At 47.9% G+C, this 12,538-nt stretch overlaps 2 protein-coding genes across 6 annotated transcripts in view; one reads left to right on the top strand and one right to left on the bottom strand.

Annotated features, from left to right (window-relative positions):
* Positions 1-12,538, top strand: part of FAM83G (family with sequence similarity 83 member G) — a 74,485-nt gene that overhangs the window by 37,999 nt on the left and 23,948 nt on the right. For all 3 annotated transcript variants that reach the window (XM_059668424.1, XM_059668425.1, XM_059668423.1), the window contains exon 6: positions 7,311-7,480. In XM_059668424.1, the coding sequence (XP_059524407.1) occupies positions 7,311-7,480 (170 nt within the window). The remainder of the gene's footprint in view (positions 1-7,310; positions 7,481-12,538) is intronic.
* Positions 1-12,538, bottom strand: part of SLC5A10 (solute carrier family 5 member 10) — an 89,387-nt gene that overhangs the window by 54,437 nt on the left and 22,412 nt on the right. The window lies entirely within an intron of this gene.

Here is a 12,538-nt window from a genome sequence, read left to right as displayed (position 1 = left end):
ATATATGTTTTTAAAAAGACCCAATTACAACAGGAGAGCCCAAAGAAGCGAAAAAAAGAGACAATCCTAGAGCATCCAGTTCAGGAAGTCAAGAAGATTGTACCACTGGGTCCCACAGGACAGTTACTACAAAAGACCACCCCATGAAGACTGGGAGTCATAGCAGTTCTACCTAATACATAGAAACAAACACAAAGCAACAACTAAAATAGGGAGACAAAGAAACAACCCCTAAATGAAATGGGGTGAGGGGGAAGGACTCTCCAGAAAAAGAGCTAAATGAAATGGAGGTAAGCAATTTATCAGACATAGAGTTCAGATTAATGGTTATAAGGATGCTCAAGAAACTTAGTGAGAACTTAATGGGAACTACATGGAACTTAGTGGGGACGACATCAGCATTAAAAAGGACATAGAAAAACCATGAATCAGAACCAGTCAGAAATGAAGAATACCATATTTGACATCAAGAATACACTAGAAGGAATTTAAAGAGGCTGGAGGAAGCAGAGGATCAAATTAGTGATTTGGAAGACAAGGTAGAAAAAACACTCAATTAGAGCAGCAAAAAGGAAAAAAAAACACTTAAAAAGTATAATGACAGCCTGACCAGCATGGCTCAGTGGTTAATCAGGAGGTCATGGTTCAATTCCCAGTTAGGGAACATGCCTAGTGTGGGGCATGTAGCAGGCAGCCAATCAATGATTCTCTCTCATCATTGATGTTTTAATTCTCTCTCACTCTCTGTTCCTCTCAGAAATCAATAAAAATATATTTTAAAAAAGAAAAAAAGTATGACAAGAGCTTAAGGCAGGGGCCCTCAAACTACGGCCCGTGGGCCACATGCAAATACAAATATTGTATTTGTTCCCGTTTTGTTTATTTACTTCAAAATAAGATATGTGCAGTGTGCATAGGAATTTGTTCATAGTTTTTTTTAAAACTATAGTCCGGCCCTCCAACGGTCTAAGGGACAGTGAACTGGCCCCCTGTTTAAAAAGTTTGAGGGAACTCTGGGACACCATGAACAGTAACAACATCTGTATCACAGGAGTACCAGAGGGAGAAGAAAGTGATCAAGGGGTAGAGAACCTATTTGAAGAAATAATGACAGAAAACTTCCTAAACCTGGTGAAGGAAAAAGTCACACAAATTCAGGAGGCAGAGAGAGACCCAATCAAGATGTTTTTGATTCCCAGTCAGGGCACATGCCCAGGTTGCAGGCTTGATCCCCAGTGTGAGGCATGCAGGAGGCAGCCAATTAATTATTCTCTCCCATCATTGATATTCCTATCTCTATCTCCCTTTACCTTCCTCTCTGAAATAAACATATATTTAAAAATAAACAAATAAATAAAATTGAAGGGAAAATTAAGAGCTTCCCAGACCAAAAAAAAAGAGGGGGGGTGTGTGGCTAAATGAGCTTATTACAACTAAACCAGCATAGCATAAATGCTGAAGGGACTGTTGGAACAAGAATGAAAAATATAGAACTAGAGGAGCATAGGCATAAAGAATAAAAATGGCAATAAATAAGTACCTATAATAATAAACTTAAATGCTCCAAATGACATAGGGTAGCTGAATGGATTTTTTTTAAATGGCCCATATATATGCTCTCTTCAAGAGACCCACCTCAGAACAAGACTCACACAACATGAAAATGAAGGAATGGGGAAAATTTTCCCATGCAAATGGAAATGAAAAAGATGGGGATAGCAAAACTTATATCTGAGAAAATAGACTTCAAAACAAAGGTGATAAAAAAGACAAAGATGGTCATTACATAATACTAAAGTGATTGATCTAACAAAAGGATTTAACCCTGGTAAATATATATGCACCCAATAAATGAGCACATAAATATATATCTAAAAATTCCTGGAGGACTAGCCCTAACCGGTTTTGCTCAGTGGATAGAGCATTGGCCTGTGGACTGAAGGGTCCTAGGTTCGATTCCAGTCAAGGGCACATGCCTGGGTTGCGGGCTCAGTCCAACGTGCAGGAGGCAGCCGATCAATGATTCCCTCTCATCATGGATGTTTCTATCTCTCTCTTCCTCTCCCTTCCTCTCTGAAATCAATAAAAAAATATATTAAAATAAATAAATAAAAATAAAACCCTCAAAGTACAAAAGAGGCTGATGTACACTCAGGGCACTAGAAACCAATCTGGATTCAGCAAATAAAAAAATTATTAAAAAACATTCCTGGAGGACTTTAAGGGAGAGATTATCAGCAATACAGTCATACTAGGGGACTTCACTGACATCACTGGAGATTTTTCACACACAAAAAAATCAACAAGGAAACAGCAACCTTAAATGATACACTAGATCAGGTGGATTTAATTGATATTTATAGAACATTTCATCCCAAAGCTGCAGAATATACATTATTCTCAAGTGCACATGGAACATTAAAAAGATAGACTACATGTTAGGACACAAAATAAGCCTTTACAAGTTCAAGAAGATTGAAATCATATCAAGTATACTAGAGGTCCGATGCATGAAATTTGGGCAAGAGGCTTGACCCATGCAGCCCCGGCTGCCTCATGGCCCTGGCTGCCTCTCGGCCCTACAGCCCCACCCCCGCCCACTGGTCATTCTAGAAGGTTGTTCCTCCATCCATCTAATTAGCATATTAGCTCTTTATTATATAGGATTCTAAGATCACAATGGCATGAAACTATAATAACAAATCTCAAAACCAGTCAAACACATGGAGACCACATAGCATGTTATTAAACAATGAATGGGTTAACAGTGAGATCAAGGAAGAAATAAAAAACTTCCTGGAAACAAATGAAAAGGGACATGCAATTACCCAAAAGCTGTGGGATACAGTGAAAGCAGTTCCGAGAGGGAAGTTCATAGCATTACAGGCCTACCTCATGAAACAAGAAAAACATCAACTACCTAAACCCACAACTAAGATATTAGAAAGAGAACAACAAGAAAAGCCCAGAAGTAGAAGAAATGAAATAATAAATATCAAAGCAGAAATTAATGGCATAGAGACTAAAAAACAACATAAAAGATCAATGAAATCAAGAGCTGGTCCTTTAAAAATAAAAAAATAAATAAATAAAATAAATAAATAAAAAGAAAAACAAGATTGATGAACCATTAGCCAGACTTCATCAAGAAACAAAGAAAGAAGTCAAATAAATACAATCATAAATGAAATAGTCAAAGTAACAATTGACACCACAGAAATACAAAGAATTGTAGAAAAAAAAATACTATGAACAACTATATGCCAACAAACTGAACAACCTGGGTGAAATGGACAAATTCCAGGAAATATACAATCTTCCAAAACTCAATCAGGAAGAATCAGGAAACTTGAATGGGCCAATAACAACTAATGAATTTGAAGCAGTAATAAAAAAACAAACAAACAAAAAACTTGTACTGGATGGCTTCACAGGCGAGTTTTACGAAACATTCAAAGAAGAACTAACACCTAGTCTCCGCAAACTACTCTAGAAAATTCAGGAGGAGGGGAGACTTCCTTTTATGAGGCCAGCATTATCCTAATTCCAAAACCAACTGAAGATACTACAAAGAATGGAAATTATAGGCCAATATCCCTGATGAATATAGATGCTAAAATCCTCAACAAAATATTAGCAAATCGGATCCAGCAATACATTAAAGAGATCATAACAATTTCAACAACTTAACCAACTATAATTTAACAAAGAAATCCCAGGCCTCAGACACCTGCACACTGAAACATCTAAAGGTGGGCAACCAAGAATAAACCAGGACACAAGAAGAGAGGAAAGCACAGATGGCCTGCAGGTGCAGCACTGCAGCCGGGAGCTGGAGGCTCTGCCTAGTGGAGGAAGCCAGCAGTAGCAGGTGCTTTCTTCCACTGGAGGAACAGAGAGATGCAAGCGGGGGTGGGGAGGGAGAGGAGCAGTCCAGCAAGGGGAGCAGCAAGGGAGAGAACAATGAGCCAGCAGATGCCTGACAGAGCACAGGGTCTGGCCGCGCAGCTCCACTGTTGGACCAGGCAGTGGAGTTTCAGACAAAGAAATGGAACCACAGAGGACTGCCACCACTTGGGCTCCCAAAATGTCCCTTCCATTGCCCTTGGGGTCAGGGAGGAGCATATTATCTGTAAACCAAGAGCTGCTGCAGTAGAACTGCTGTTTCCCTCTGTGACTGATCCCCAGGTGGAGTGCTTGGGATGGGACCCCATGGAGGTCAGGGGTCACCATTACTCTGAGGGGAAAACAAACCCCACTCCCAAGCTGCACAGCTGTACTTTCTTACAGAAGCTATGGAGGTTGACAGGGAGATCACGGAAGAAAACAAAATCTTGCAATTCAGTGCCATCTACTGGAAAATAGTAGAAAGATCTCTTCAGGGGAAGCTGCTATCAGCCATATATATATATACAGACAGATATAAATGCCTAGGCAAAGAACAGCAAATACCATGAATAACCATGTTAACAAGGATGATGAGGAAGAAAAGGAAAAACCCCCAGAAGCAACCTACACCACATGGAAATATATGACATAAATGACAGAGATTTGCAGTTCTGAAAATACTCAATGCAATATGAGAAAATACAGACAGGCAATTCAATGCTCTCAGAAAACAAATCAATGAACAAAACGAGTACTTTACCAAAGAGATTGAAACTTTAAAAAAGAACTAATCAGAAATCCTGGAAATTAAGCATGCAATTAAGTAGATTAAGAGTGAACTACTGAGAGACCCAAGATGGCAGCATAGGCAAATGCCTGTGCTCACTGCTTCCCACAACCACATCAAAACTACAACTAAAATACAGAACAACCATCATCCAGAACTGCGGGAAAGCTGGCTGAGTGGAAGTCCTACCACTAGAGAAGCAAAGAAGACAGCACACAGACTGGTAGGAGGTGCGGAGGCACAAAACAGACTGGTCCGGCACCCAGGTGTGCCGCTTTTTTTAATCAGGAGGGAGATCACCTCTGCGGAGGCTGCCCAGAGGAGCAAGGGGTCCCAGCCCCACACCAGACACCCATCCTAGGGTCCCAGAGCTGGGAAAAGAAGTTCCTATGGGCTGGCAGTAAGAACTACAGGCTGTAAAAACCAGTGCGGATTGGGGCTGAATGACACACGGGCTACTGAGACCCAGCTGCTCCTCTTAAAAGGCTAGCACCACAAATTGAATTTACAAGCCCCTGCTTCCTCTGAGCTCTAATGTCGGGCGAGTCTCTGGGGGACCCAGACACATATGAGAAGAAACTGGACTGTCTGGCATTGGGGCAGGAACTTGGGGGTGGCTTTCTTCCAGACAGAGGTGCTCACAGCAGTCATTGTTCTCATGCAGGGACCTCCCCTGTGCAGGGCTGACTGGCAGCCATCTCTGTTTGCTCTGCCCTGCTGATTCCCTGAGACCCTGCCCCACCCAATTTATAACCCCCCCAAGCTGTGAGCAGTGGCTTTTGCATGTGAATGGCATGTCCTTCCAAAGGCTAAAAACCTGTTAAACAAGCTGCAGCTGAGTCAGGGGGCCCCAAACCTATCAATAAAAGCCCCAAGACCCGGCACCAGCACCAGCTCGCCTTGCTTCACAGCTGGGCCTTGTCTGGGCACTTCCAAACCTGAAACAAAGAGGAAGAATCTGCAGATCTCTCTGTAGCTCCTACTGGATGGTCCCAGGCAGTGGATGACTTTGCAACTCCCTGGAGACCCAAGAGCCAGTGTACCCAGTGGTCAGTGTGAGACCATACCAGATTACAGCTCTTCACATCCATAAGTGATATGCTCAAGGGGCAGAATCAGTGAGCACCAAAACCCCACTGAAGCAAGTCTTGCTCCATAACATGTCTCCTGCACAGCAGCTGTCCCACTGTAGTCACAGCTGGTCCCCACAGCCAATTGGCCTGGAGGTCAATTCCTCCCAGTGACACCAACAGCAATCAAGGCTCAACTACAACAAGACTGTGCGCACAGCCCACACAGGGTCACACCTAGAGTGTCCACCATAGGTGATTGGGGAGGCTGAACCACTGGGTCCTATAGGACACCTACTACACAAGGCCACTCTTTCAACTCAGGAGACTCAGCAGCTACCCAACACATAGAAACAAACACAGGGAAGCAGCCAAAAGGCAGGGATAATGAAACATGTCGTCACAAATGAAAGAAATGGAAGAAAGCAAACTACTGGATATAGAGTTCAAAACCATAGTTATAAGGTTACTCAAGAATCTTCTAGAAACCTTCAAGGCAGTGGTGGCCAACCTGTGGTCCACGGACCACTGGTGGTCTGTGAGGTCCAAAAGGTTGCAACTGCTGGTTTAAGGAAACTTTTGGCGCATCAGTCGCCAACCAGTGATCCACGGACCACTGGTGGTCCATGAGGTCTGAAATGTTGGCGACCGTGCTCCAAGGGACTTATTGAGACTTTCAAGGATCTTAGTGAGAATGTCAACAAAATGGAAAAGACCAGTCAGAAATTAAGCATACACTGACTAAAATAAAGAATAATATACAGGGATTCAACAGTAGACTAAAGGATCCTGAGAATCAAATCAATGATTTGAAATATGAGGAAGCAAAAAACACCCAACCAAAAGAGCAAAAAAGAAAAAAGAATCCAAAAGTATGCAAATAGTGTAAGGAGCCTCTCGGACAACTTCAAGCATACCAACATCTGAATTATGGGGGTGCCAGAAGAAGAGAGAGAGCAAGATATCGAAAACCTATTTGAAGAAATAATGATAGAAAACTTCCCAAGTCCAGAAAGCACAGAGAACCCCAAACAAGAGGAACCCAAAGAGGACCACACCAAGACACATCATAATTAAAATGCAAAGGGCAAAAGACAAAGAGAGGACTTTAAAAGCAGCAATAGAAAAGCAGTTAGTTACCTATAAGGGAGTGCCCATACAACTATCAGCTGATTTGTCAACAGAAACTGTAGAGAGCACCTGGAAGGCACATGGTCATTTCTTTAATTATTGTCAGCTGAATCCAGTGGCACTGGCAGAGCCACGTCCTGGAAACACACCTTGCCAGAGGCAGGAGTGTTGTCAGCTTGACCTTCAGCCCAGGCACCAGCGGGTGGGTTTCGTTATCTAAATCCAGCCAAGCACCAGGAATGAATATGACTCTGGCCACCCAAGAATGCACATAATCTCCTTTGTCTTGACCTGTAGTAAAACTTCCTGGTTTTTGCTGTATAAAATGAATGCGCTGTATTGGCTCTGGGTCAGAGGACAGCTGTCCCACCCGGCCCCAGCTTTTCCCTTCTAACTCTGTGTCTGTCTCTTTCTTTCATTTTCTCAATCCCCAGCAGCCCCTACTCAGGAACCGGTCCACTCTCTCGCCACGCTGGATGCAGAAAGGAGAGAAATATTTACATTTGGCACCCGGATCCAGGGACTTGATTACAGGGGAACTCTCAAAAGTCAAGCGAGGGGGTTGCTCCGAGAAGTGCGCTGCACAACAGACTAAAGAAGTAAGGTAAGGAGTGGATGTTGTGAGTCGTATTAGCTTTATGTAAAACATGGGCAATTCAGGGTCTCAGGAAAGACCTCTACTCTCAAATGCTTAAAATATGCTCAAGCTCGAGGATGCCCTGTTAAGAGTAGTCAGATTCTTGATTTCTTAAATTTTGTTAATGAAACGTGCCCTTGGTTTTCTGAAGAGGGAACCATCAACTTTCAAACGTGAGAAAAGGTCGGAAAGCAGTTGCATGACCGATACACAGCAGAAGGTCCAGAGAAGATCCCCCTTTCTACATTCACATTATGGTCTTTAATTCATGATTGCCTTGATCCAGTGCAGGAGAGTTTAAGAATGTCTAAGCAGGATGTGGCCACAGCTTCACAGCCTACAGTGGAGAGGTGCGAATCTCTAAAAATACCACTTCCCCCCTCTGTGCCTCCTTCGCCTCCGCCTGTCGCTCCTGCAACCGCAGTCAAGAGCCCACCTGATAAAGATTTGCCTTGTAATTATGAGCAGGAGCTGGAGTTTGAGGCAGAGCAGGAGAAGCATCACTGTGATGGGATAACTCAGATGATAAGTGTTAGGTCGGAGGGAAGTCCAGGAGCCGCTGCATGCAACCACAAGGCAGGTGGTCACGCAGATACTGGATCCTTCCTGGAACCCGTAACAGACCAGTGCACCAGGTAGATGGTGACACAGATACTGGTTCCTTCCTGGAACCCATGACAGACCTGCCCGTGGCGGAAATTCCCACAGCTCATGCTCCCATGCCCTCACTGAACAGCTGTATAAAAAAAGTGCCTCCACTCCCTTTTGGCGAGACTTCACTGGCCCCATCCTTGGACCCGTGAACCTCACCCGGGAGTGCAGATTAAAGTTCCTTCTTTTCGATTTGCCTGGCTCTCTGACCTTGTCTCCTGCGCCGCAAACCTTACATTTGGTGCTGAAACCTGGGAGGTGCGAGCATCCTATCCGACCATCCCCCACAGTCCGGGGTGCCCTCCTCTCCCTTCTCGTGGCTCAGGAACTCCTGGCCTCTCCCCCGGCTTGGCAGCATCAGCGGTAAGTCCCGGCCCGTGCCGATCCCTGGCAGTCGTCCGCCGACGTCTCTGTCCGTAAAGTGTGGCCACGTCAGAGATTGCCCCCTATTCTCTGGACCCTTCCTGGAAGGGTTCTCTGGACCCCAGGAGGTAGTGGAGATGTCCCTGCAGTCTCTTGGTCCTTTGTAGCCTCGGCTAAATGATTGGGACGCTGATCCTTTAGCCCCAACTACTGACCTCAGGTATCGAGCATGGGTAATCAAAATTCTAAACCTGATCTGAGCACACCTCAAGGGTGCCTGCTCGCCAACCTGGCTAAACTAGGACTGTCCCAGGATCTGCATCCTAGACACCTCATTTATTTCTGTAACGTGGCATAGCCTCAGTATGAATTGGACAACGGGTCAAAATGGCACAAAAACAGGACCTTTGATTTTAACATCCTTACTGACCTCAGTAATTTCTGCCGGTGAACCGGGAAGTGGCTCAAGGTCCCATATGTCCAGGCCTTTTTTTTTATCTGTGCTCCCGCCCCTCCCTCTGCTCCTCCTGTTCCACGGCCCAGGTTCTCCTGGTCCATGAGAAACCTACTCTGCCTACCGATACCCCTCCACTTTCCGCCTTATCTGAACCCCCCGGAAATCTTTCCTCCCCTCCGACTCGTCCGCCTCCCTACCCAGGCCCTTTCCCCAAAGCTCCTTCTGCCTCACCGTCTGCACCCTCTTCTCCTCCCTCCCTACCTGACCTCCCTCCGCTACCCTCTCCTGTAATGCCTTATCCCCTACCTGCTGACCTCCCCCCTCCTCCGCCCCACTCCCGGGACCCTGCCACGGCTGCCACAGGAGACAGGAGCTCAAGCCACCCGGCGACTCCCCCTCCCCCACCCCTGCCTGCTTCCCCGGTCAGCAAACACACACGTTTGCAGGCCCCTCCTCTCCTCTGTCCCCTCCAGAAGGTTGCAGCATCTGAGGGCGTTGTCCAGGTCCATGTTCCCTTCTCTGTCGGATCTTTCCCAGATTGAGAAGCGGCTGGGGTCCTTTTCCGCCAACCACACCGCGTTCATCAAGAAGTTCCAATACCTCTCTCAGGCCTGTGACCTCACCTGGCATGGCATCCATGTCATTCTTTCTTCTACCCTGACGTCAGATGTAAAGGAGAGAGTCTTGGGGGCAGCAATGGACCACGCAGATCAGGTCCACCTTACAGATGCCAATATGCTGGTAGGGGCTCAGGCTGTTCCTCACCAAGAGCCGGGCTGGGAGTACCAACTAGATACCCCCGAGGCCAAATGCCTGATGGCCAGCCTACAGGCCGTCTCCCACAAGGTAGTTAATTATGACAAACTGAGAGAAATTACTCAGGGACCAGATGAGAACCCCGCAGTCTTCCTTAACAGGCTGACTGAGGCTCTGACTTTGTATACTCATCTGGACCCTGGGTCCCCGGCCGGAGCAACAGTTTTAGCCACCCACTTCATCTCGCAGTCGGCCCCAGATATTCGGAAAAAGTTAAAAAAGGCTGAGGATGGCCCTCAGACCCTGGTCCGAGATCTAGTGAACATGGCCTTTAAAGTTTTTAATGCCCATGAGGAGCAGGCAGAGTCGGATCAGGAGGCCTGCCTTCAACAGAAGGTAGACCTGCAAACCCAAGCCCTGGTTGCAGCCCTGTGGCCGACAGCAGCCATGCATGGTCCCAAGGGGGCTGTGTGTGGTGGGGGTGCAACGAGAGGACGAACACCACCTGGAGAATGTTTCAAGTGTGGGAATGAAGGCCACTGGGCAAAGCAGTGCCCCCGGCCCCGGGCTCCAACCAAGCCCTGCCCGGCGTGTGGTCAAAGCGGCCACTGGAAAAGTGACTGCCCCTGGAAAAGCGACGGGCCTTCTGCGTCTCAGCGTGGAGGGGCCACCCTTCCAGATCATGACCCGCCACTGGCCATGCTGGGACTGGCTGAAGACTGAAGGTGCCCGGACTTGACGACCCCCATCACTCTCACCGAGCCCAGGGTACACTCAAAGTAGTGGGTAAGCCAGTCTCCTTCCTGGTCGATACGGGGACTACCTTCTCTGTCCTGCCCTCCTTTTCAGGGCCCCTTTTCCCTCCCACAATTTCAGTCATGGGTATTGACAGCAAATCCACCTGCCTGCTGGCCACTGGACCCCTTCCCTGTCTCCTTGACGATAGCCCTATAACCCACTCCTTCCTAGTCATGCCTTCGTGCCCCGTGCCCCTTTTAGGACGGGATATCCTCACCAAACTAGGGGACACTCTGCAGCTCACTCGGAGCCCTTCAATATCCCTGCTTCTTCCACTCCTGGCCTCCTCCCTTCACGGGGACACCGATTCCCCACTACCTGTGTCCCTTGTCAACCCCAAAGTGTGGGATACCTCTACCCTGGTGGTTACTAGATGCCATGCCCCGGTCAAGATTAGACTTAAGGACCCCACCTCATTTCCATCCCGTTTCCTATCTCCCTAACTCATCACCGAGGGCTCAAACCCCTCATTACTCGGCTTCTGGGGCAGGGTCTCCTCATACCTATCAATTCTTCCTGCAACACCCCCATCCTCCCAGTTAGGAAGGCAGACGGGACCTACCAGCTGGTTCAGGACCTCTGGCCGATCAATGAAGTGGTGGTCCCCATCCACCCGGTGGTCCCTAATCCTTACACTCTCCATTCACGCATCCCGTCCGGTCCCACCCACTTTCCCGTCCTCGACCTCAAGGATGCCCTCTTTACCATCCCCCTGGACCCAGACTCTTTCCATCTGTTTGCATTTCCTTGGGAGGACCCAGACGAGCAGGTATCCCACCAACTCACCTGGACGGTCCTGCCCCAGGTTCAGAGACAGTCCTCACCTGTTTGGCCAGGCCCTAGCCAGAGACCTCCAACAATGCTTGTTGGAACCCAGCACTCTTCTCCAGTATGTAGATGATCTCCTTCTCTGCAGCCTCTCCCTGGACATGTCTCAGAAGCATACAGCTGATCTCCTCAACTTTCTAGGAGACAAGGGATACTGCGTGTCCCCTGCCAAGGCGCAACTGTCAGCCGCCACCGTCACTTACTTGGGGATCTGACGCCCAATTCCTGAGGACTCACAGTTGACCGAGCGCAGGCAATACGAGACCTACAGCCTCCCACTTCTGCAGACCAGATCTTATCCTTTTTGAGACTGGTAGGATTCTTCCACCATTGGGTCCCAAACTTTGCTCTCCTAGCTAAGCCCTTATACCAGGCCGTTAAAGAAATGCCAGTAGGCCCCCTCTCCTCACCCTCCCTCGTTCACCAGGCTTTCTCTAAGCTCCAGGATACCCTTCTGGCATCCCCCCTCTCTCTCTCCCGGACATCTCTAAGCCTTTCCAACTATTTACTGATGAAAGACAGGGAATAGCTATTGGGGTCCTCACCCAGCCCCTAGGGCCGGCCTTCACCCCCGTAGCACCTGTCCCGACAGCTTGACCCCACGGTCCGGGGATGGCAGCCCTGCCTCCGGGCTCTGGCTGCAGCTGCCGCCCTCACCAAGGAGGCCCAAAAGATCTGCCTCCAACAACCCCTACAAGTCTTCTCCATCCATAGACTACAGGATCTCCTGTCCCACCGATCCTTATCTCTCCTTGCCCCCTCTCGCATGCAGGAACTCCATCTCCTGTTCCTCGAGAATCCTGACATCTCCCTGACCCAGTCCCCAGCCCTAAACCCGGCCACTCTCCTTCCCGCTGCCTCCACCAACCTGCGGCAACACACTCCTGCCCCGAGGTCGTCGAGGCCCTCACTCGGCCTCGGGCAGGACTCTCAGATTCTCCTCTCTCTAATCCTGATTTAACTCTGTTTGTGGATGGAAGCTCGTGCCTGGACCCCCAGGGACGTCGGAAAGCCTTCTGTGCAGTAGTAACACCCGAGTGGACCCTGGAGGCGGCCCGACTCCCAGAGGGCACCACCTCTCAAAAGGCCGAGCTCATCGCGCTGACCCGCGCCCTACATCTGGCCAAAGGGAGGAGGGTAAACATATATACAGACTCCAAATATTCCTTTCT

The sequence above is a fragment of the Myotis daubentonii genome, chromosome 16, assembly GCF_963259705.1.
Source record: "Myotis daubentonii chromosome 16, mMyoDau2.1, whole genome shotgun sequence".
Taxonomy (NCBI): domain Eukaryota; kingdom Metazoa; phylum Chordata; class Mammalia; order Chiroptera; family Vespertilionidae; genus Myotis; species Myotis daubentonii.
The sequence above is the reverse complement of the archived record's forward strand: the minus strand, read 5'-3'. Positions and strand labels throughout refer to the sequence as shown.